The sequence below is a fragment of the Misgurnus anguillicaudatus genome, chromosome 19 (assembly GCF_027580225.2).
Source record: "Misgurnus anguillicaudatus chromosome 19, ASM2758022v2, whole genome shotgun sequence".
In the NCBI taxonomy this organism is placed as follows: Eukaryota; Metazoa; Chordata; class Actinopteri; order Cypriniformes; family Cobitidae; genus Misgurnus; species Misgurnus anguillicaudatus.
In genome coordinates, this window is record NC_073355.2 from 44,013,101 (window position 1) to 44,038,732 (window position 25,632).

General features: G+C 45.4%; 1 protein-coding gene across 2 annotated transcripts in view; it reads right to left on the bottom strand.

Moving 5' to 3' along the window:
• Window positions 1-2,845: 2,845 nt before the first annotated feature.
• The window catches only part of LOC129436636 (cytochrome P450 2K1), a 47,980-nt gene continuing 25,193 nt past the window's right edge, over window positions 2,846-25,632 (bottom strand). Inside the window, exons 2-9 of one of the 2 annotated variants that reach the window (XM_055194870.2) lie at window positions 6,942-7,104; window positions 6,257-6,406; window positions 6,015-6,175; window positions 5,141-5,320; window positions 4,465-4,606; window positions 4,166-4,359; window positions 3,859-4,000; window positions 2,846-3,609 (exon numbers count right to left, since the gene is read on the bottom strand). In XM_055194870.2, coding sequence (XP_055050845.2) covers window positions 3,398-3,609; window positions 3,859-4,000; window positions 4,166-4,359; window positions 4,465-4,606; window positions 5,141-5,320; window positions 6,015-6,175; window positions 6,257-6,406; window positions 6,942-7,104 — 1,344 coding nt within the window. In that variant the 3' untranslated portion in view covers window positions 2,846-3,397. The remainder of the gene's footprint in view (window positions 3,610-3,858; window positions 4,001-4,165; window positions 4,360-4,464; window positions 4,607-5,140; window positions 5,321-6,014; window positions 6,176-6,256; window positions 6,407-6,941; window positions 7,105-25,632) is intronic. The other variant, XM_055194871.2, reaches the window with a different exon arrangement.

Consider the following 25,632-nt stretch of genomic DNA (forward strand, 5'->3'; position numbering starts at 1 on the left):
TGACCCTAAGTCCCTCCCCCAGATCCACCCACCTAGACTTGAATTTTATACACACATATACTCGTATTATAAAAAGAGTGTCTCAGATAGCACCCTTGGTGACCGGAAAAGCCAGGTGTTCCTCTGAAAACGAAGAATCTCTGGGTTCCATCACCATGTAGCCGCTGGAATCATACCCGTTGCACCAAAACAACACACACAACACCATTATATTACTAAAGTAGATTATCTAGATACTTTGACTACTGATCTATGATACTACTGAAATGTTACTGTTGTATTACACTATTGTAGTATTTATTTACCTACACTGAGACATTTTTACTTGATTCTTTTATGTATTACTTATCATGACTTATTTTGATTGATATATTTTCTTTCTGCATTATTTTTAGTGATGATAAGTTTTACACCTTTTAAAGTTACTGAATTTGATTTCACATGTGTCTATTTCTTGATTACAAATAATGAGATATTAATAGTTTTTTTTTACATTTTCATATTTGGGTTGCTTTTAGTATGCACAGGGTCTAAGAATATTTTTTGCCTTCCTTTAAGCTAATATACTCACTTAAACAAACAAGAATGGTGCCATTTTGGGAAGGTTTTTGGTTCTTGTTCCCTTAAGGGAGTGAGTGCTGCATCTTAACCTCTTCTGTGTTAGGATCTACATGGAACTTTTGATCCATGAAAGCTCTTAGCTAGTATAACATCATGTGCGACAACGTTCTGCTGCAGCACTCTCATTATGTGATGGTTTTCTTAAAAGTACCCCCTCATGTTTGATGGACTCAGGAGTCCATGAGGGGGGAATATATAGTAGTTTTTGTTGGGTATATTACTGGTCATATGCTGTAATAATATTATATTAGGCTTAAGGCCTATTGTTTCTACACAAGGCTATAATGACACCCAGTTAAACTTCTAAGGCCTATTGCTTTTACACAAGGATATAAGACACCCAGTTAAACTTTCGTTTTCTCAGTTAACTTTCGTTTCCTAATCAAAAGAGACCAGGTGCAATCCTACGACTATACCCGATTGTTCTCGCCACGATTATCTTGAGAAGCAAGGTCGAAACAACCGATAAACAAGAGTACATCATTTTAGATTAGAGAATTCGTCCAGATGTACTTCGCTACATTAACAATAAGGTATCTGTGCAAGCTAGGCCAAGGCCATGAGAACCAATAAGCAGAATAGAGATGAGGAAGGATTCAGCTGCACTTCTGCTACATCAAACAAATAAAATTAATTGTGGTAGACCGAGACCAATGGGAAGAATGTACGTCATCTCAGATAAGAAGTGCTTGATCTTATTGTATAAAAATGGAGTCAGATGTTGGGAGGGCAGATGATCTTTGAGCACCTCTGTGAGGGGTGTTGATTGTCTCACTTTGTTGGCTCAAGCAAATAAAGTAATTTTTGTTTGGCACCTGGAACCTTTGTCTCCTGAGTATTTTTCTTATGAAGATTCAAACTAAGACTATTTACCACTACAGTCGTGGCCTATGCCAGCAAAGCACATAGTGGTGTAGATATTAACTTCTCAGACACAGTGTGGGCAATGAACATTTTCGTAGCTATACTGGTGGACAAAAATCACAATTCAAACTTGTGATCAGCCTGTTCAGTTCCTTAATAGCCAAAGACTGAGAGATGATAGAGTGTCAAAGAGTCGTATTGCAACATGGATGATGGCGTTACAGGGCTATGAGGTGGAGGTTAGGTATGCCCAAAACAACAGGATGGCACTAGGCCAGTGGTTCTCAATCCTGGTCCTGGAGCCCCACTGCTCTGCACGTTTTGTATGTCTCTCTTATCTGACAGACGATGAGATCTCTGCTAATGAGCTGATGATTTGAATCAGCTGTGTTAAACAAGGGAGACATACAAAATGTGCAGAGCAGTGGGGCTCCAGGACCAGGATTGAGAACCACTGGACTAGGCCAAGGCCTGGCGGCATACCAGCATTGTAGTGATGAAGAGTACAATTCAGAAAGCAGTACAGTGACTACTGTAACCCCACTGACATCAGACCATAATTTTTATGATGAAAATGTCTGTACAGGTCTTCCAAAGGCTTACATTGATGGATGCTCATATCGGCATGAAGAGCAGGTACAAGTTGGAGTGGGGATGGTCTGGGATAAGGTGTAGCCAAGAGAGCTCCAGACCTACCTTTCGAACGTATAACTTACAGGGATATACGTAACAGAGAATGTTTCGGGAAACACATATTACGCACATGCAATTTATATGGCAAGCTTCTTGCGGGCTAAAAATTTTAATAACAATCCGCAGTGTCACGTGAAAACTCAGATCTTGCACGTGCAACCTTGCGTTGTTTGGTTGTCTCGCATGCATTTAGCTGTGAAACGTAGTCTGCGGACCGGGACAAAGTTGTCGGCGATTCTTCCTATGGTAAAGACATGCCGTGTGAAACCCCCTGTCACCGCTCCGTTGTGCAGTGTGAAAACAGCAGCGACTGAATACTACCCCGGATAGTCATGCAGTGTGAGATCTGTGACCCGACTACTGTGACCCGACTACTTTGTGCCTAAAATAAAGCAAACATTTTTAAATGAGATGGTGCTGCTCCCTGCTGGACGTTTGTTACAAAATCAAACCTGGCATGAAAATAAAGACAATGTGATACACATGTAAGTAATGCCGAGTTCAGACTGGATCATCCAAATGTCCAGCAGGGAGCAGCACCATCTCATTTAAAAATGTTTGATTTATTTTAGGCACATAATGAAGAACATGTAGTGAAATGAGTAAAAGCTGTGACTAATTTGCAGTCTTCTTATCAAAATATGAATGAAGCTGATTTGATTTCTTCTAGAAGACCATTTTATTTCATCATTACAGAAATATTATGTTCCTGTGCTCAACTTGTAGATCATTGGGTTAGCAGCAAGAAGATCATGGGTTTGATTCTCAGTGAACACACACTGATAAATGTATAGCTTAAATGCCCTGTAAGTCAGTTTGCATACAAGTATCTGTCAAATGCATACATGATCTACATATATTTATACAGCATATACATTTTTTCTCCAACTTGAAATACAATTGAATTTGTTTAGGCACAGAATATACATGTGTAATGTAAAAGCTAATGAGATAATATAATAGTCTAAGAGTCTTATAATGTGAAACAAGAGTCCAGTGGCAGCTGGTGACTTCTCTTCGGGGTGCGATTTTAAAATATGTGTTCGATCATGCGTCATGTAATCTTATGTGCATCATGCGTCAAGTAAAAATATGATGCACATGTGTCGAAATGGTTAATGAGAAAAAAGACGTGCGCCCTCGAACAAGAAGTCACTGGACGACACAGTAAGTGTTTTTACAATTATGAGGTATATATTTAACTGTTTATTCTGCTATTTTATTTATGAATTGAGGTTGTTTTTTCTGCCCTATTGACTGCACACAGTTTGTGTGGTGAGGGGTTCAAGACGATACCCACAACCGGTGTAAGATCCAATTCATCTTCAGAGACTCCAGGTGGAGGAGTGAAGTGAAAACACTGAAGAAGAGAAGTGAAGAACAGAAAGAGCTCCATCCTGGCCAAACCCTCTCCTAAACAAACCCTGCGACCTGAGAAAAAAGAAGGGAATGTGTTTGGTAATGACATACTACAGTACATACAGACTGTACTATTTTTGCATTATGTGCACCGTGTTCTGTATTTATGGGTAATATCCCACATTTACCAACCATAGTGCATGTTTCAGTATTAAGCAATGTGCTTAAGCTGCGCTTAAATTTAGAATTTATTTAAATATAGTATACAGTATATATATTTTATGCTAAGCAGCATTCTATTAACCCTGTAAAGTTTATTACCTGCAGAGAAGGGCATGAAGGCGTCACGTTTGATCAGCTGACCGTTCTCATTCAGGAAGTGTTTAGGGTTGAAAGTGTCGGGCGTCTCCCACTCGCTCTCATCTCTCAAAACAGAATACAGCAGTGGCAGAACACACGTCCCCTAGATTTCAGAAAAAAACACAGACATTAGTGTGCTAAAGACTGGGGGTTTCGAAGCCTTAATTTTGACCGGAAACAAGAACAACAAAAGGAATTTTAAAGAAAAACTAATGACAGATAAGTTGAGCTGGACAACAGACTGTAAAGTGTAAATAATAGGCTATACAATACGAGCCTTCTTGATGAGATATCCATTGAAGTTGACATCACAGCTGGTTTTATGTGGCAGACTCAATGGCGCTATACTCGCCAGTCTCTGGATTTCATGGATCACAGCGTCTGTGTAAGGTAAATTCTTCCTGTCCTCTATAACTGGTTCACGTCCATCAAGCACCCTGTCAATTTCCTCATGAACCCGATCTATGATCCAGAAGATCACACAGAAACGTTTCATATTTATTCAATACAGATGTAATTTCATACATCTTTACTCACTTTTCTAAATATAAAGAGAACAGTTATGACCTTGTATGTGAGGATATTTGGCCATGAGCAGTAAACCCCAGCGTAGCGTTGTGCCGGTGGTGTCAGTACCGGCAGCAAACAGGTTGGACACAGTCATGAGCAGGTTCAGATCATTAAATTGAGAATCATTTTCTCCAGATTCCTGTTGTAAAAAACATGCTTTATTATTATTTAAGATGAGAATTCATTTTAAACATATGGTATGCTGTAATATTTTAGTATATCTTCTCAAGGGACAATACTATATTGGATTTCTTTTAGAGTAGTCAATGTGCCGCTTATATAGCCAGGGGTGGATATACTCCATGCATCATTGGTAAGAATTATAACAAAGGTTTTAAAAGTAATGTGTTGTTAGCAGCAAAACAACAGTCACTGCCCGATTGGTCAATTTAAGTATTTAAAGGACAAGTTCTGTATTACACTCAAAGCCCTGTTTTCAGGGACCTATTTTTCCAAACGCCTCACACCCGTATATCCTTCCATTGAGACCTTGAATAATAGACACTCCAGCCCAGTTGGTGGCGATAATCCGCCTTTGCCAATTGCAAGAATACAAACAAAGTTCCCGGCAGCGGAGTAATACCGTACCTCACAGCACATCTAATACAAGTCAATGGAGTTGGACAAAAACTACGATAAAACCCTTTTGGAAAGCATCTTTTGCTTATTTTACCTCTAAGCTTTGTTTTTGGATGAGGAAGGCATCAATGAATCCTCTGCAGTCGAGAGGGTTTAAAGTCTCCCGTAAGCGATCCACCAGCACCTGCATGTCAGCCAGGTTGCTCTGGATATATTCAATTAGCAGTTTCCAGGTCTTTAACCACGGCCCAAGCACTGGTATTATGTTGTAGATCTGCGGGTCGAGCCACACAATAAAGTACAACATAAACATCAGGAGATCAGGCTGACTTTTCACAATTCTGCATTCTTGTAAAATTTACAGAACAGTTATGCAAATTTGTTGCAGCTTTACAGTAAATACATGTTAGTACAGATAGTAGATACTAAGGTTGGGAATCTAATTTCAATTCCAATTGTGGGTGAATTCTGCACATTTTGACTGCCGACTCTGCTGATTGTTATTTATTAGTCGACACGTCAATAACCGGCACATGCTACACACTAATTTGTTTAAAGGTGTAATATGTTTTAGCTGCATCTACTGGTGTAATTGCAAATTGCAACCAACCTCAATTCCTAAACGCAAAGACAAGTTATGGTATCTGCCACAGGACTTAACGCGTTCTATAGAGCAGTTTGTCCGTTTATGGCAACTATAAAAACATGACGGCAACTTCCATGTAAGTGGAAATTTTAAGATAATAAAAACAATACAGTTCAATATGTAAGGTCTTTTTACATCACTGATAACACTGTCAACCCCTAAAAGTTACACAATGCACCTTTAATTAAAAAAATTTAATTTGCTATAATACCTTGTAAGAAGTGATCATATAAATACCACAAACATCTTAATTTTCTAAACAATCTCGGCCTGTTTACAAAGGTTAAAAATATCACCTAGAGAGAAACTTCAAAATGGGAACCTGTATGGAAGCAGAGCCGGTCAAGAAGATGATCTGGTTTGCTCTGTTAACCATTTCTTTAAACTTTGGGTCATCATATTCAAACCGATTTCCATAAACAATAGCTGAGATGATGTTGGAAACGGCATAATTTACTGGCTGGGTTGTATCAAAAGGATTTCCTGCAAGAGATACAGAAACGAAGATCAGATTTTGTTAAACATCAGCACTCAAATTCGTATTTATGAACCGTTGATGTATACCTTGGAAGTTCTCAAACACTTCCCGCAGATATCGCGTCTCCTGAATGATTTTCTCTTCGCTCAGTTTCTTTCCCATCCCAAAGTCTCGAAGAGTTGAGACAGCAAATCTTCTCATGGTTTTCCACGTGTCACCATTTGTAAAAAGGATTCCTGCAGGAAAACAGCATCTTTTAGTTTGTGCTTATAACATTTTCATACTGTTTGTTAATATCTAATCTTTCTTCGGTGGCATGAACACAGCTCTGGGAAACACATTCTTTTTGAAATATAAACAAAGAGCGCCTTTGTGATAACTAATCCCATATTTGAAAACTACAATACTAATTTCTCCCTAGAAATGCAATCAAAAGTGAAAATATAACTTTATTTGCACATAATTTGTGCTCCAGCTGCTTGGCTGCCATTTTATTTTTTTTAACTTGACCACCCTCGACCAATCACATTCCCCCCCCACACACGTATAGAGTTGTGGGACAAGACAATGAAGGTATCTCAGGAGACAGGAAGTAAACCAAACATTGGATTACAATGTGCCTTGATGCCTTCATGCATTGGAATGCTGCCTCATTACATTTAAATATACTCAAATTACAAAGTACAGACAAACAAAAAACAAATAAATAGAAATAAATAAAAAATTGTTTAACTGACAGTCAATAGTAAAACCGTTAATGTGGTGTGTTACCGTGTTCTTTATTGATGTCTTGGACTATGCGTGTGATGTCCCTTTCCCCAAATTCGTCAGCCTGGTTCACCAGTGCTTGTTTAACCGTCTTGTATCCGGCCAAAACCACAATCTTTTTGGGTCCAAGATGAACTTTGAACACTGACCCATATTTCTTGGATAACTGAACCAGTAAACAAGAGCAAGGAAAACAGTTTAAACATTAACAAGCCTGTCCAACATAACATTACAAATTAAAAGCACTGACAAAACAGTTACTTTCTATAAACAAGCTATGTGTTTCATGCAGATTGCATTCAATAATTCATTCAATAAATAGCATTCAATAAATAGTTTTGTCAAAGTTTTGAAATCAATGTTTTTAATAGTATTCAACATGTGCTCTAGTTTTTTTTTCATTCTGTGTAATAAAGTCCATTCACAGAATGGAACTTTGTTTCCTTTATAGTTTGTTTCCGACACTGCAGCTAGCAACGTGTTAGAGACTATGGATCGGCCTAAAAGACAGAATAAATTGCTTTCTTATGTGGGTGACTATGAAGTTGGCTAGTCGCCTATTGTGGACCCTCCTCTAATCGATACCGTCCCATAGTAGAGCCAGCTCTTACTAAATCCAGTTGCCAATCCAGTATTATTGACATTCATGCTACATCTGCATTTACAAGCAGCCATATTAGGAAAAAAAATAAAGCAGCGCCAGTACAATGACCTCGTTCAACAAATGGAGGAGGACAGGTTGGCAAAGCTGGAGTTACAGCAACTACAAACTCAAACTAAAGATGCCCAACGACCTGCTTAGGAAGAGGCTCTTATGGCAAAGGAGGCTTTAACTGACCAACCAAGGTTGAGCCAATTAAGGTCTTACTAGGCATACTAGAAACTTTTAGGCAGGTGTGCTGAGGCAAGTTGGAGCTAAACTCTGCAGGACACTGGCACTCCAGGACCGAAGTTGCCCAGAAACTCAAAGTTGATCTAGAAACTCAAACATCACCTGACTCAACCTAGCCACAACCTTCGTTCCAACATGCCAGTTCAGTCCAACCAGCTATGTTTGTCCATCCAAAGTTCTTAACATGCCCACTAGTGATTGGACAGATAAGGCAAATGAGTCAAAGGCACTGGATTAGCCTATTTTGAGTGGGGGGGATGCTCATTATGGCCCCTAACTCCTTAACTCAGACTGTACGAACTGCCTAGTCTGGACGTATTTCTCCTGTAAAGCTTGTAAAGCAGGAGTATATGGTTGAGGATGGTGCATGTATGCCTTAACCAGCTGCTGGGCGCTAGGGAATTTTTAGATGGCTTAGTAGTACTGATTGAACCTATACTCTTCCTGAGTGCAGTGCTCGGCCCTCCAGGGTCAGATTTGAATGGCCTGCCCTACAATATCATGCCCAAGAGCACAAAGACACCATGACTGGCTTAGCTTACATAGTGGAGAACTCATTTTATGTAGACAACTGCCTGCACAACGCTCCAGACCAGGGTGATGCCAAAGACATGAAAGACGGACTGTGTCAGTCTCTACTGAAAGGAGGCTTCGAAAAAAGGCAGTGGTCATGTAATATACCTGCAGATCTCAAGCACCTGCCACCAGAGGCCAGATCTGCTAGCAGCGAGTGCTGGTTGTCTGAAATTAGCAATGACATGCAAGAACTTACCCTCAGCCTTCAATGGAACTGCAATGATGACACTCTTGGATATAAGAACCGATTAGCAGAGACCATACCATGAGAAACCTGTACAAGACTTTGGCAAGCCAGTTTGATCCCCTGGGGTTTATCATACCATTTACCACACGGGCTAAGACACTCATTCAAGACCTTTGGAAACGTAACCTCGGTTGGGATGATCCAATTGAACATTCTTATGTTCCAGCCTATGCAGACACTCCTTCAACTGTCAGGGACTTGCATGTCTTTTGTGATGCTTCAGAGAAAGCATGCAGTTCTGTAGCCTATCCTTGGGCCACAGATGAACATCTTGACTCAAGCCTTAGCTATGTTGCCATCGGCACCCTTTTTTCTTTCCTTGCTTTGCTTTATAGCTTGGAGAGGGAAACCATTTGAAATATTGGGCGACAACAGTACTAACTTTGTAAGAAGTGATCGTGAGCTTAGAGACATATTTAACCAAATGGCCCCGGAGCTTCAAGAACAGTTGGCCGAACAGCAGATTCAGTTTTGCTATATCCCAACAAGTGCTCCACACTTTTGGTGGAACATGGGACATGGGTGGAACATTGCGAGTGTTTCTGAGACAGCAGTCTGTACCCGACTCTGTCTTGCAAACATTATTAGTGGAGGTGGAAGGAATTCTCAATTCAAAGCCACTTGGCTATGTCTCCTCAGATATTGCAGATCCAGATCCTGTGACCCCATATATACTCCTCATGGGGCGCAATGATGCCTCTCTACTGCAAGTCCTCTTTGACTCCAACCAACTCTAGGAGAGTTGAACTACAGGGTAGACAGAAATGGAGATCAGATGGCAAAGAGCTGGCAGTGGGGCAAGTGGTACTCTTAATTAATCATCAACTTCCACAAGCTCTGTGGCCTGTGGGTACTGTGGCAGAGACATATGCTAGAGCTAATGGATGGATTAGAACAGCTAAGGTCCAAGTAAAAAACAAGATGTCTGTCACAAGCCAGGGGCTGGCTGCTAGTGGTTAAGCCACGCCCCTTCTCAACTTCCACCTCGAGGAGGTCCCCAAAACCAACCCAATGACCAGACAACAACGAGGACAGGTAAGTATAAAAAAAATATTCTTTATTTATTTAAATAGTTAAAATGTACGGGGACTTGGGGAAAGGGGAATTAAAACTAAAATCAGGCTCTGCCCTCCAGGGGTGCCACGGACGAATGAGTGACAGAGGGTGGGGGGGGGGTTGCGTCGGGGAACTCGCTCCCGCCTCTGGTTCCCTCTGCCCGTGGCGCGCTCCTCTTCCTTCCTGGAGGCAGAATAAATCACAATCAGTGTTGGTATGGACTTTTCTTGTCCGTGTACCTGTATACAGCACACGGCGGTTCGCCGCCTATTTCCCACAGCTCCTTGCTCGTTGACTCACTCTCCTTCCCTGTTTTCTCTCTCTCCACAGACTACAGCTGGGACACGAGGACACGGTGGATCGGTCTCAACGGGCTCGCTCACCTCTTCACCGACTGCAGCCTCTTGGTACGTATGGTTCTCCTTCCTAGCTTGTTCCTTTAGCACTCACACTTGTTCTCTCTATTCCTTCGCAGGTGACAGCTGGGACACAAAAGGCACAGTGAATCGACTTTCAATGGTTCGCTCACCTCGTCGCTGACTACAGCTTCTGGATAGGTATGACTCTCTTCACAGCTCGGTATCTTAGCGTTCACACTAGCTCTCTTTCTCTCCACAGACGGCTGCTGGGACACAGGGACACAGTGAATCGTTTTCAAGGGTTTCTCTCACCTCTGCGCTGGTTGCAGCTTCTGGGTAGGTATAGCTCTCTTCACAGCTCAGTATCTCAGCGTTCACGCTGGCTCTCTTTCTCTCCACAGACGACTGCTGGGACACAGGGACACAGTGAATCGTTTTAAAAGGTTTCTCTCACCTCTGCGCTGGTTACAGCTTCTGGGTAGGTATGACTCTCTGCACAGCTCTCACGACACACTCCTCTTCCCTGTTAATCAGCAGACATAACAGGTTATATGGTATTTTACAGGGTGGCGGGCTTACGCTGGCTGGTTACGCAATACGTCGACTGGACAGTGGTTTTCAATGGGACGCCGGGGACCAAGACCCTCTCGGCGAGCTCGTTGGTTTACAGAGGGGCGAGAACGTCACGCCGGCACACCGGGTCGAGCGCTGCCCTTTCCTCGAGACCCGTTGGTCAATCGAAACTGGACCGGGGCGCCCTTTCGTCGAGACCTCGGGGCGGCGGATCTCTTTCGCCTCTAACTCTGTGATGATGGAAAAGACACAGGTAAGGTAACAATATTATATGTGATACTCACACACACCGCCAATCGCACAGTTCTTCACCGCCACTCCAAAACACAAGTCCGCCAAGCGTTGGCTGCGAGAAGTACTACGAGATGCCACTCCGTGATTTTTTTTAAGACTGAAACACACTACAGCATAATCATATACAGGTTTTATCTAGGGCCGCTTTCCTCTTCGTCGTCCCGGGACGAGTGACTGGAGGCGGGGTTACGTCTGACAAGACACAGCAATCTCACTGCAATACACAGCATTACACAGCACCACTTCAAGTGAAAATTTCTACATCCAAAGACTCACCCACCACGTCTTCCCTCACTTTGCTCTGGGTGAGAATATGGAGATGGTAACACGGCCTAGTGTTTGTTTTTCGTCACTGTAGTTGCTTCAACACAAGGACCCTCCGGCTCACCCACCACGCTGGTTCAGGGGTAGGGCCACTCACTCTCTCTTGAAAACACTCAAAACGATATACAGGTCAAGTACATGCAAAACACCTCCATCAAGGACTTTCTTCGTCCTAGGTTGACTTCACACTGTAATAACTCCAGATGCATAGACAGGGCGTTTTCCAGCCACCAACACCACTTTTCCACAGGTGTATACTCACAATGGTAAGTTTCCTCTTCCTTCGTTTCTCTCATCCAGCATCAGTATCCGTCTAATATTCAACCTATAAGGTCTTCGATATCTTCATCAATGTAGATCTACGATCCAAACGAGAGAGAGAGCGAGTACAGCAATCCAAATAGCGTATCCGTGCGCCCAACTCAGCGCTACGATACACACCACCAACAGGGATAACATCCGCCAAGACTGTGGTTTAAACTGTTCTTAAGTACTCTCCTGGGTGTTGCTCTCGTCCAATCACCCGGCGCTCCTCTTAATAACTCCCAGCTGTGTGTAGTTTGGCTGATTACAGCGTTCGCGACGCTACTGGATGTCCGGTGTTTTCTCTTACCGGTCCGGGCGGAAATATCCGGGCGGAACCAAACTTTCCCAACTTTTGGTTCAGCCTAAAAGATCGTCACTCCTGTGACATCCTCCCCCGCCAATGCATTCTAGTCCCTGGAATGCCTCGGCGTTGTCCACTCACCGTACCGGGCAGGGGGGCGTCCTCGGTTCTCCCGTTGGGAGCGTCTCACGGGTGAATCGGGTTCGGCTGGCTCGGGTACTACCTCTGGTTGCATCAAGGCAGCCGGGGGTTCAACCGGCTCAGGTGCCAGCTCAGGCTGTATCTGGGCCACCGGGGGTTCAGCTGGCTCGGGTGCTATTTCTGGCTGCCTCTGGGCGGCCGGGGGTAACGCCACCACAGGTCGACCTGGTACCACAGCCCATCCTTCCATCCAGGGGGCCTCCGGCACTGGCTCTGTGGGCCCCTCCATCACGGCCTCAGGGTAGTTCGGACAGTGGCGAAGCATGTTCCGATGTACCACACGTTCGGGGCCAGGTTTTCCCTCGGGCCGGATGGTGTACACCGGTTGTCCCGGCCTCTGCTGCTTGCAGACCACATACGGGATAGCCTCCCAGCGGTCGCTTAGCTTGCCCTTTCCCTGCCGCCGGTTATCTCTCGCCAGGACCCTCTCACCTGGTAACAGGGGGGCATCTCGGGCAGTCCGATCATACAACCGTTTGTTCCTTTCTCCTGCCGTCTGTATTTTCCTTGACACCTGTTCATACGCAAAGTGTAAGCGCTGGTGGTGGCGCCCCACCCACTCCGTCACACTCACTTCTTCCCGGTCTGCGGCTACTCCCAAGACCAGGTCAGTGGGCATCCACACGTGCCTGCCGACCATCAGGTAAGTAGGGGCATACCCCGTTGTGCTATGAACACTGTTATTATATGCTTGCAAAAGGTTTGGTAAAGCACTCACCCAATCGCTCTGCTGTCGTTGGTCTAAGGTCCCCAGTAGCCCCAATAGGGTCTGATTAAACCTCTCACAGCTTCCGTTCCCCTGGGGATGATACGACGTCGTGTGGGTTTTAGTACATCCATACAACTGGCATAACTCATGGATTACCTTGGATTCAAAATTTGCCCCTTGGTCGGAGTGCAGAAACTCGGGACATCCAAATGTCTGGAAAACATTTCGCCATAGAGCTGTGGCTGTGGTGTTGGCTGTCTGATCAAGCGTCGGGACTGCCCAGGCATATTTGGTAAACAGGTCAGTGATTACCAGAATGTTTTGATAACGGTCCTGAGGGCGGCCCAGCGTCAGGAAGTCCATTGCCATTATGTGGAGGGGGGCTTTCGTGTGGATGGGTACCATCGGTGCTCGGGCCTCTCGTCTAGATTTAAACAACATGCACCGGGGGCAAGATTGAATTAAGTTGTGCACAGACACCTCCAGCCCCGGCCAGTAGAAGAATCTACGTAGCAGGGATACGGTCCTCTCCTGTCCCTGGTGTCCCAACTGGTCATGATAGGCTGAGACCAATGTGTTTACCTGGTCGGCGGGCACCACGATCTGGCACACTTCCTCACCCAATTTCGGGTCGCGGGTTTTCCTGCAAAGCACCCCTTCCTGTAGCTCCAGCTTCTCCCACTGTCCCAGTAACCTTCTCCCAGTCTCCGTCTGGGCTAGTCTTTCCGCCGGCGTTGGCCGTTGGCCCTGCTCCACCCACATCTTCACCTGGCACACGTCCCGGTCCTGGGCCTGCCTCTCTATCCATCGGCGGGGGTCCCACCCCCAGTTCCCTAGTACGGCCTCCTGCTGGCCTCCTGGCGCCTCCACGGCCCCTATCATGTAGCCCTCCTCGTGGCTATCCTCCCTTCGATACCCCTGGTGTCTGGGGCTCTTTACCTCTGGCAGTCTTGAGAGGACGTCCGCGTTCGTATGCTCTCGCCCGGGCCGATACTGCAATTTGTAATCGAAATTGGCCAGCTGAGCCACCTATCGCTGTTCCACGGCCCCCAGCTTCGCCGTCTGTAAATGCACTAGAGGGTTGTTATCTGTGATGACTGTTACCTTAGCTCCCCAAAGATAGTCCTTGAACTTTTCGCTCAGGGCCCACTTCAGGGCCAGCAGTTCCAGTTTAAAGGAGCTGTAATTGGCGTCGTTCCTCTCTGCCGGATGGAGGCTTCGGCTCGCATAAGCGATCACCCGCTCTGTTCCTTCTTGCCGTTGGGCCAATACCGCCCCCAGTCCCAGGTTGCTCGCGTCTGTATATAAGACAAAAGGTTTGGAAAAGTCAGCGTACGCCAAGATGGGGGCCTGTAACAATTCCTGCTTCAGCCTCTGAAAAGCCATCTCACAATCATCATCCCAGTTAATAGAGGGCGATCCACGGCCCCGGCTTCGTCCCGTTCCAACCAGCAACTGGTTAAGGGGCTTGGCAATCTTTGAAAAATCCTTAATAAATCGCCTATAATATCCCACAAACCCCAGAAAGGGTCGTACTTGCCTCACAGTCTTAGGCGCGTTCCAATCCTTTACTGCAGAGACTTTCTCGGGGTCCACGGCCACCCCTGCTGCGCTGACCACATGGCCCAGGAACTTCACTTCTCGCCGCAGCAGGTGGCATTTGTCCGGCTGCAGCTTCAGCCCGTATTTTTCCATGGCTCGGAAGACTTCCTCTAGGTGCCGGAGGTGGGAATCAAAATCTGGGGAATACACAATCACATCATCCAAATATACCAATACTGACAAAAATCAACTGACCTCCAAGGCAGCGTTGCATCAAGCGCTGGAAGGTGGCCGGAGCGTTGCAGAGCCCGAAAGGCATCCGGTCCCATTCAAATAGTCCGAACGGGGTCGTGAAGGCAGTCTTCTCCCGGTCTACCTCGGCTACTTGCATCTGCCAATATCCACTGGCCAGATCTAGGGTGGAATACCAGGCCGACTGCGTGAGGCTAGCGAGGGAGTCTTCAATTCGTGGTAAAGGGAAAGCATCTTTCTTTGTTACCAGGTTCAGCTTGCGATAGTCCACACAGAACCTCCAGGCTCCCGTCTTCTTTTGTACGAGCACGATGGGGGCCGCCCAGGGGCTACTACTCTCCCTGACGATGCCCCGGCCCAACAGGCCCTGCAGGAGTGTGCGTACTTCTGCATACAAGGTAGGTGGGATCGGTCGGTACCTCTCCCTACTTGGCCCTGCATCCCCAGTAGGCAGGCACGTGCACACATAGACATCAAAGGGGGCTTGAGCACCTGCCCTTTTTATTCCTGGAGAGAAAGTGCCCTTTTTTCTGGGGTGCTTTTAAAAAAATAATAATAATATGATCTTTATTCATATAACAACTTATGTCTGTCTGTTTCTTGTGTTTTTTACTTGTTGCTTATTTAATTTAACATGAATTTATTCAGAAATCATTTAAATGAGATTTAAACTCTTATATAAAGAAAAATAGCGCTATTTGCGGCACACAAACGGTTAACAGATGAGTCCCGCCTCCAAAATTCAAATCGCTAATATGATTCGCTTTACATTTCCTTAGTCCCGCCTCTCTAACTTACTTCGCTTTTGATTGGTTTGTCTACACTCGTGCTGCATCATTCGCGCGCTTTAAGCGCCAAAGCTCAGCCCGTGAGCCCGAACGAGACGCGATCATGTGCATGATTATGCAGGCAGCTACCGGTAAGTGTGTGAGGAAAGCATTCTTATATTAACAGTTTTATGCAATATGGGACACGTTTTTACACATACCGATACAGGGACATTGTTTTCCATGGCAATCCCATATTAACCTGAAGAGTTGCAAACTTGTAACAGTGTAGTGTATGTAGTTTAAACAGACTGCTCATAAAATAATAAAGCACAAACAATAAAATAATTGCTAACTGCAGTAGTAAGCTTTTTTGTTTGCGTTTTTTTGTAATGGCTGTTAAATAAGTAAAATGTAGTATACTGGAGTGATGTAGTAGATTGGGAAGAAATCTGATGGTTCAGTATTTTACTTGCCCAGTCAGAATTTTCACTGACATCACAAAAAAGTAAAATATAAAATACAAATAAAATAGGCCTAATCTATATTTGTTGTTTCTGACATGTGTAACCCTAATAAATTTGAAACCTAAGATTAAAGGTGCAATAGGATGTGTTGTCATAATATGTTAAATTGTTCTTTGACAATTACATAGAAGGTATGTTGCTTTATTAAGTGCAAAAATTATCCGGAAAAGTTTTTACATGTCTGTTTACAACCCTAGAATTTGTCATTTTAATTAAATTGTCTATTTTTGCTCTATTTGAAAGGGTCATGAATAATAATGTTGAGCTCTGCTCTGATTGCTCTGCTCTGAGGCTCATGCCAGAAGCTCACATTAGTAAACAGACCTTATATTTTGAGCCCTTATCAGACAAAAATACATTTTGAGTAACAACTAACAACTAATTAGCTAAACGCTAGCATATGATATAGCATTTATTGGCATGTAGGGCTAACTCAGCAGTCACAACATTGTTTTTAGCATTTTAACAAATTTGTAATTAATGTGTAATTGAATGTTTTCAAAACATGCACATTGTGTAATGGCTTCCTTTGCTGCTCTATAAACCTAGACTACTAAGGAGACCATTGTGTCTGTGTGAACAACTGATTATTTTGTAGACATCTTTTGAAAATTAAACAATTGCGTGAGTTTGAACTTTTTTGAACTTTTAAAATATTTTTTTTAAAAAGGAAGTCAGAATTGCGTTAATATAAATACTTTTTGTTTAAAAAAAAGAAAAAAAATATACATAATGATGAGAAGTGCCCTTTATTTCACTTGAGCCCCTGCCCCTCAAAATGTCTGTGCACGTCCCTGCCAGTAGGGATGTGGTGTTCCACCACCCCAGTGCACCCATAGTCCTCATCGTGCCTTGCAAACACATGTTGCCACTTCCGAAGGAGTGCCTGCAGTTTCTGTGTCTGTACCTGTCCCAGGTCGTCCCCTTGCAGTGACTCACCCGCTAGGTGTTTTGGCACACCTCTCCCCTGGTTACTCGCCGGGGCATCCATTTGAGTCAGGGCCACCTCGATCACAGTGGGGCACACCTGACGGAAACTGACGTCCCTTTCCTCCCTCACCTGGTGGGGCGTGACCATCGTCAGCCGGGCCAGTCGTTGATGTCGGTGTAATTGTACTGCATAGGGGTGCTCGTTTCGCACCCTCACAGGGATCCTCCCCCGGTGGACCGCCGCTAGTCCCCGTGCTACCTCCACTTGTGGACAATCTGTGTGTGGCTCTACCAACACCCACTCCTCTGGGCTCGCTTCCCGAAGGGGCACTCTTGCCCATACGATTGCCTCACTCCTAGGGGGAATAGACAAAGCAAAACGACACATTACTCTTCCCACTTCCTCCCGATCTCTACGAACCTGGTTCATTTGGACCTGGCGGCAGTCGGCCACTACGCGCTCCCACTTGGGCCTCTCAGTAGGTGAGATCCTCGGACCAGGCCTAGCCTGGAATATCTCCTCCCAGCATTCAGAGAGGACATTCATGCCCAATAGGGCTCGGTGGGCGCCCAAACACCTATCTTCAACAATGATCACACCTTTTTGGGGGACGACTACCCCATGCACTTCAAGATCCGTCAGGCGATAGCCAATGTAGGGGATTTCTAAGCCGTTAGCGCCTTTCAACGTCAGCCAGGGGCCTCCGTTCCTTGTGTTCCTTCTTGTCCGAATATCTCCTTGGAGAGGCTTTCTGCAAACATCGTTACCTGTGAGCCCATATCCACCAGGCACTGAATCCACTTGCCACACACTTTTACTTCTGCCACCGGGCTATGCCCGATCATCTGTTGCCTTGAGCTGTCCCTTCTTCCCGGGTCTTCTCGAAGGGTCCCGGCCACACGACCCACTGTGGCCGGTCGTCCTAAAAACCCCCTTCAGATGCCCTGCGGGGCCCACACTGACGGCTATAATGTCCTGGCTCACCACAACGGTTGCAAATCGGCCGCCCCTGGTCATCCCATTCGAACCGGGGCCGATTATAGCGGCTCGGGCGTCCAGGTGGCTCTCGGCCCCTCTCCGAGTTTACTCGCTCTCGGGGTGCCGGCCTTGGTTCCTCCCGCGCCCTGCCTTGGCGCAGCTCTCCCAGAAGGGTCTTAGATAATTCTGACATCTGCTCCCGGACGTCCTTCAAAAGCTCTGCTTTCAGAGCCTGCTTCCAATCCGTGCGTTCAGGTTGTGTTGGCACGCTTTCATTTACAGCCGCACATGCTGGGGTCTCACTCACCTCAACCTCATCGCCCTCCAACGCTAGCGCCTCCTTCCTTAGATCTTCAAATGTGAGGTCGGGGTCTCTCCGAAACTGGACCCTCAGACTCTGTCTCACGGGGCCCTCTTTCATCCCCAGAAGGAATTGGTTTCGCAGCAAAGTCTCTCCGTCTCCCAGCCCATTATCACGGCGGGTCTGTAGCCGGGTGAACTGCTCTCACAGTCTCAGGGCAAAAGCTCTAATGGGTTGTCGGGGGCCTTGTTTACTATTAAAAAATTGGGAACGGAGGACGGCTACGGGGGTGTGGTCACCATATTGCTCGGTGAGAAACTGGAATATAGTTTGGACATTGGTTCGAACAGCTTCAGGGGCGGCCTGTACTTCTCGCCGCGCTTCTCCCTCTAGGGAGTTCAGCACGAACTGGAGCCGCTGGGCTACAGTAAGGCCTTGCAGGTCGGCTAGATACTCCAACTGGGCCTTCCATTCCGTTAGTCGTACTCCCGACTCTGTCCCTCCATACTTTTGGACCCAAGGGCTGCCCATAAAGACAGGCACCGCACGGGGTTGGGCTGCGGGCCCCGCGTTGTCGGTCATTGGGCTAGTCTGGTTGCTCAACTCGAGGTGGAACCCTGCCGACTACGCCAAAATCTGTCACAAGCCAGGGGCTGGCTGCTAGTGGTTAAGCCACGCCCCTTCTCAACTTCCACCTCGAGGAGGTCCCCAAAACCAACCCAATGACCAGACAACAACGAGGACAGGTAAGTATAAAAAAAAATATTCTTTATTTATTTAAATAGTTAAAATGTACGGGGACTTGGGGAAAGGGGAATTAAAACTAAAATCAGGCTCTGCCCTCCAGGGGGGCCACGGCCGAATGAGTGACAGAGGGTGGGGGGGGGTTGCGTCGGGGAACTGGCTCCCGCCTCTGGTTCCCTCTGCCCGTGGCGCGCTCCTCTTCCTTCCTGGAGGCAGAATAAATCACAATCAGTGTTGGTATGGACTTTTCTTGTCCGTGTACCTGTATACAGAACACGGCGGTTCGCCGCCTATTTCCCACAACTCCTTGCTCGTTGACTCACTCTCCTTCCCTGTTTTCTCTCTCTCCACAGACTACAGCTGGGACACGAGGACACGGTGGATCGGTCTCAATGGGCTCGCTCACCTCTTCACCGACTGCAGCCTCTTGGTACGTATGGTTCTCCTTCCTAGCTTGTTCCTTTAGCACTCACACTTGTTCTCTCTATTCCTTCGCAGGTGACAGCTGGGACACAAAAGGCACAGTGAATCGACTTTCAATGGTTCGCTCACCTCGTCGCTGACTACAGCTTCTGGATAGGTATGACTCTCTTCACAGCTCGGTATCTTAGCGTTCACACTAGCTCTCTTTCTCTCCACAGACGGCTGCTGGGACACAGGGACACAGTGAATCGTTTTCAAGGGTTTCTCTCACCTCTGCGCTGGTTGCAGCTTCTGGGTAGGTATAGCTCTCTTCACAGCTCAGTATCTCAGCGTTCACGCTGGCTCTCTTTCTCTCCACAGACGACTGCTGGGACACAGGGACACAGTGAATCGGTTTCAAGGGTTTCTCTCACCTCTGCGCTGGTTACAGCTTCTGGGTAGGTATGGCTCTCTGCACAGCTCTCATGACACACTCCTCTTCCCTGTTAATCAGCAGACATAACAGGTTATATGGTATTTTACAGGGTGGCGGGCTTACGCTGGCTGGTTACGCAATACGTTGACTGGACAGTGGTTTTCAATGGGACGCCGAGGACCAAGACCCTCTCGGCGAGCTCGTTGGTTTACAGGGGGGCGAGAACGTCACGCCGGCACACCGGGTCGAGCGCTGCCCTTTCCTCGAGACCCGTTGGTCAATCGAAACTGGACCGGGGCGCCCTTTCGTCGAGACCTCGGGGCGGCGGATCTCTTTCGCCTCTAACTCTGTGATGATGGAAAAGACACAGGTAAGGTAACAATATTATATGTGATACTCACACACACCGCCAATCGCACAGTTCTTCACCGCCACTCCAAAACACAAGTCCGCCAAGCGTTGGCTGCGAGAAGTACTTCGAGATGCCACTCCGTGATTTTTTTTAAGACTGAAACACACTACAGCATAATCATATACAGGTTTTATCTAGGTTTTCCTCTTCGTCGTCCCGGGACGAGTGACTGGAGGCGGGGTTACGTCTGACAAAACACAGCAATCTCACTGCAATACACAGCATTACACAGCACCACTTCAAGTGAAAATTTCTACATCCAAAGACTCACCCACCACGTCTTCCCTCACTTTGCTCTGGGCGAGAATATGGAGATGGTAACACGGCCTAGTGTTTGTTTTTCGTCACTGTAGCTGCTTCAACACAAGGACCCTTCGGCTCACCCACCACGCTGGTTCAGGGGTAGGGCCACTCACTCTCTCTTGAAAACACTCAAAACGATATACAGGTCAAGTACAATCAAAACACCTCCATCAAGGGATTTTGTTACTCACAATTACTGTACTTTCTTCGTCCTAGGTTGACTTCACACTGTAATAACTCCAGATGCATAGACAGGGCGTTTTCCAGCCACCAACACCACTTTTCCACAGGTGTATACTCACAATGGTAAGTTTCCTCTTCCTTCGTTTCTCTCATCCAGCATCAGTATCCGTCTAATATTCAACCTATAAGGTCTTCGATATCTTCATCAATGTAGATCTACGATCCAAACGAGAGAGAGAGCGAGTACAGCAATCCAAATAGCGTATCCGGCGAGCCCAACTCAGCGCTACGATACACACCACCAACAGGGATAACATCCGCCAAGACTGTGGTTTAAACTGTTCTTAAGTACTCTCCTGGGTGTTGCTCTCGTCCAATCACCCGGCGCTCCTCTTAATAACTCCCAGCTGTGTGTCCGGTGTTTTCTCTTACCGGTCCGGGCGGAAACATCTGGGCGGAACCAAACTTTCCCAACTTTTGGTTCCGCCTAAAAGATCGTCACTCCTGTGACATGTGCATTCGAACAGTTGTAAAACTCATTCAGATTCCCCAATTCATAGATGATTAGTCAAAAACTGACTTTCTTAAGAAAAATTAATTATACTGACAGATAATTGGGGGCGGCTGTATCATAGGGCCTTTTTACACCTGGTCACTTCATGTGTTTTCTCTGATCGGATAGCTATCTGATTTTTTAAAGCTGTTCCATTTTCATTTGGCCACATAAATGCATCTTGGCAAAACCGATATGAATCCGATCTTTTACCCCCGCCCAAAATGCAAATACACTATTTATTACTCCGCCTTAAAAAAACTTAAGATGACGTTTATGCAACAATAGGCAGCACTTACTATATGTTGTCCTGTATGTTGGGCAGGGGACGCGCGTCTCCTTGCTCGGCATGAGCTGAAGCTCGCAGTACAGCGCAGCAGGAGAGTGACAGCGCGGTGATTTAATGTACAGGTAGATGACGGGAAAAACATTCACAAAACTCTCTCTTAAAGTTTTATTTCTTTGTTTAATATCATTTGTGTTTGTCATTAGACTCTTTTATTGATTCTAGGAAGCTTTTTTACCCGCTGTCGTCGCTCCATAAAGCAACGAGCGCGTCGTCTTTGTTTGTTTGCCTTTTTAACGGCTAACTTCTGAGTGACGTGCTTACGTTTGGGAGGAGTTATGCACTGAAAGATGTGGTTTCATCAACCAGATGTATTTACACTTGTCCAGTTTCATCTGAAATCCGTCCCAGACCACCTCCTGAAGTAGTTTGAGCGATCGGAATTAAATTCGTCTCGAAAACGTTTCAGAGGGCATTTACACCTGGTCTTTTTACGATCGGATCCGATCAGAGAAAACACATGAAGTGACCAGGTTTAAAAAGCCCCATAATGTCCATTTACGGAATTGAACTTTGTTTCGTTTATAGTTTTTTTAAGACGGACCAATAAGAGGTTGCCACTGATCAAGTGGTGTGACAGACAGCTAAGCTGTCTAATATTGTTCATGTTGTGTGTTCATGTAAAATATGTTAGTAATCATGCAAACTGTTACTTCTTTAGCCTGCTTTTATGAATGTATGGTGTTATGCCAGTGTTTAATATTAGTGCGATCGCAGTAATTCCATATGTATATTATTAGGGCCCGAGCACACTGGGGTGTGAGGACCCTATTGTTTTTGCTCGGTTTATTATTATTAGGGCCCGAGCACACCGGGGTGCGAGGACCCTATTGTTTTTGCTCGGTTTATTATTATTATTATTATTATTATTATTATTATTAGGGCCCGAGCACCGAGGAGCAGGCCAGAATGGCCTGCACCGTGGGTGCAAAGCCCTATTGTTTTTGCTTCGTTTATTATTAGGGCCCGAGCACACCGGGGTGTGAGGACCCTATTGTTTTTGCTCCGTTTATTATTAGGGCCCGAGCACCGAGGAGCAGGCCAGAATGGCCTGCACCGTGGGTGCAAAGCCCTATTGTTTTTGCTTCGTTTATTATTATTATTATTATTATTTTCCGAAATGAATCGCATTTTTGAAGGCCTAAACATGCTCAAAAACTCATGAATTTTGCACACGCGTCAGAAGTGGTGAAAATTTACATGTGGTATAGGCGTCAGAAGTGGGCGTGTAGAAATGGCTCGATAGCGCCACCTGCAAAATTTCAAGAGAACAGCCCCCCCGCTACGAAAAACGTACAGATACGAATTTTGGTAGGATCATCTATCCCCCCAAGACCTACAAAAAAGTCTCTTGGAACTAAGCTCTAAACCCCACAGGAAGTCAGCCATTTTTAATTTTCTCTGTCATTTTTTTACATTTCCAAGCGTCGTACTTTAACGAACTCCTCCTAGAGATTTAATCCGATCATCATCATATTTGGTCAATCTCATCTAAAGGCCTTTGTGATGTTAAATTGCGGAGATCTTGACTTTTCGTTGGAGGGTGTGTCCGTGGCGGCCTGACAAAGTTAGGCATTTTCGCGATGAAACAGGAAGTTGTTATAACTCAGGCATACAATGTCCAATCTGCCCCACGCTTCACATGTTTGATAAGAGTCTCGACCTGAACACATTTTAATGCCAATATTCAGCTTCAGTCATAGCGCCACCTAGAGGTAGCAGGAAATGCCATGTTTTACGCTGTGATTTACTGCGCTTAGAGATTTAATCAAATCATCATCATATTTGGTCAGACTGATGTTAAGCCCTTTGCCGTGATAAATTGCGAAGATCTTGACTTTTCGTTGAAGGGCGTGTCCGTGGCGGCCTGGCAAAGTGTGATGTTTTGACATGAAACAGGAAGCTATTGTAATTCAGGCATACATTATCCAATCTGCTCCAGACTTCACACGTTTGATAAGGGTCCCGGCCTGAACACGTCAATATAACAATAATCAGGTACAGTTATAGCGCCACCTGCTGCACACAGGTGGTGTGGCACATTTTTTGTCCTTTGAATATCAACCTATATTTACCCACTTTAATTCATATCCCCCTGGTTCACTGCTTAACTAATGCCATAGGGTGGCGGTGCACATCCGTGCGAGGGCCCTTCCATCGCTGCTTGCAGCTTTAATTATTATTTATTCTTCTTCTTCTCCAAAGTGAATCGCATTTTTGAGGGGTGAAACATGCTCGAAAACTCATGAAATTTTGCACACATGTCAGAAGTGGCGAAAATTTACATGTGGCATAGGCGCCAGAAGTGGGCGTGTAGAAATGGCTCGATAGCGCCACCTGCAAAATTTCAAGAGAACAGCCCCCCCGCTACGAAAAACGTACAGATACGAAATTTGGTAGGATCATCTATCACCCCAAGACCTACAAAAAAGTCTCTTGGAGCGAAGCTGTAAACCCCACAGGAAGTCGGCCATTTTGAATTTTCACTGTGATTTCTGACCAAATTTTGGCATTTCCAGGCTTTGTACTTTAACGAACTCCTCCTACAGATTTAATCCGATCATCGTCATATTTGGTCAGTCTCATCTAAAGGCCTTTGCAATGTTAAATTGCGGAGATCTTGACTTTTCGTTGGAGGGTGTGTCAGTGGCGGCCTGACAAATTTCTGCATTTTCGCCATGAAACAGGAAGTGGCTCTAACTCGGGCATACAATGTCCAATCTGGCCCACGCTTCACACGTTTGATAAGGGTCTTGGCCTGAACACATTTCAATGCCAATATTCAGCTTCACTCATAACGCCACCTAGAGGTAGGAGGAAATACCATGTTTTACGCTGTGATTTACTACTCTTAGAGATTTAATCAAATCATCATCATATTTGGTCTGACTGATGTTAAGGCCGTTGCGGTGATAAATTGCAAAGATCTTGACTTTTCGTTGAAGGGCGTGTCCGTGGCGGCCTGGCAAAGTGTGATGTTTCGCCATGAAACAGGATGCTGTTGTAATTCAGACATACATAGTCCGATCTGCCCCCAACTTCACACGTTTCATAAGGGTCCCGGCCTGAACACATCAACATGGCATAATTCAGTATCAGTCATAGCGCCACCTAGAGGCAGCAGGAAATACCACCTTTTATGCTGTGACTTACTGCTCTTAGAGATTTAACCATATCAACATCATATTTCATCAGTCTAATCTCAAGACCTTGTGTGATGATAAATAGCAACGACCTTGACTTTTCGTGAAAGGGCGTGTCCGTTGCGGCCTCGCAAAGTATCGCTAAATGAATCCCATTTTTGACAGCCTAAACGAGCTCAAAAAGTCATGAAACGTTGCACACGTGTCAAAAGTGGCGAATATTTTCATGTGATATAGGCTTCAGAACTTGGGGTGTTAAAATGGCTCTATAGCGCCACCTACAAAAATTCAATAGAGCAGCCTTACCGCTACGTTAATCGCAAAGATACGAAATGCGGTAGGATCATGTATCACCCCAAGACCTACAAAAAAGTCTCTTGGAGCAAAGCTCTAAACCCCACAGGAAGTCAGCCATTTTGAATTTTCTCTTTAATTTGAGTGCAAATTTTGCCATTTCTGGCCTTCGTTTTTTTACAAACTCCTCCTATAAATTTAATCAGATAATCATCATATTTGGTGAGTGTCATCTAAAGGGCTTTGCAATGCTAAATTGCGGAGATCTTGACATTTCAATGGAGGGTGTGTATGTGGCGGCTTGCCAAATGTCTGTGTTTCTCAATGAAACAGGAAGTTGTTCCAACTCGGGTTTAAAATGTCCAATCTGACCCACGCTTCACAAGTTTGATAATTGTCCTGTCCTGAACACATTAACATGGCAATATTCAGTAAAAGTTATAGCGCCACCTGCTGGAAGCAGGAAATGTCATGTTTTACACTGTGATTTACTGCTCATTGAAATGTATTCAGATCATCATCATATTTGGTCAGTCTGAACTTAGGGACTTCACAATGATAAATTGTGAAGATCTTGACATTTCGTTAAAGGGGCGTGTCCGTTGTGGCCTGTCAAAGTTTGATTTTTCGCCATGAGAAAGCTGTTGTAACTCAGACAAGCAATGTCCGACCTGTCGCAGACATCATACGTTTGACAAGGGTCCTGGCCTCAACACATCAATGTTACAACAATCAATTACAA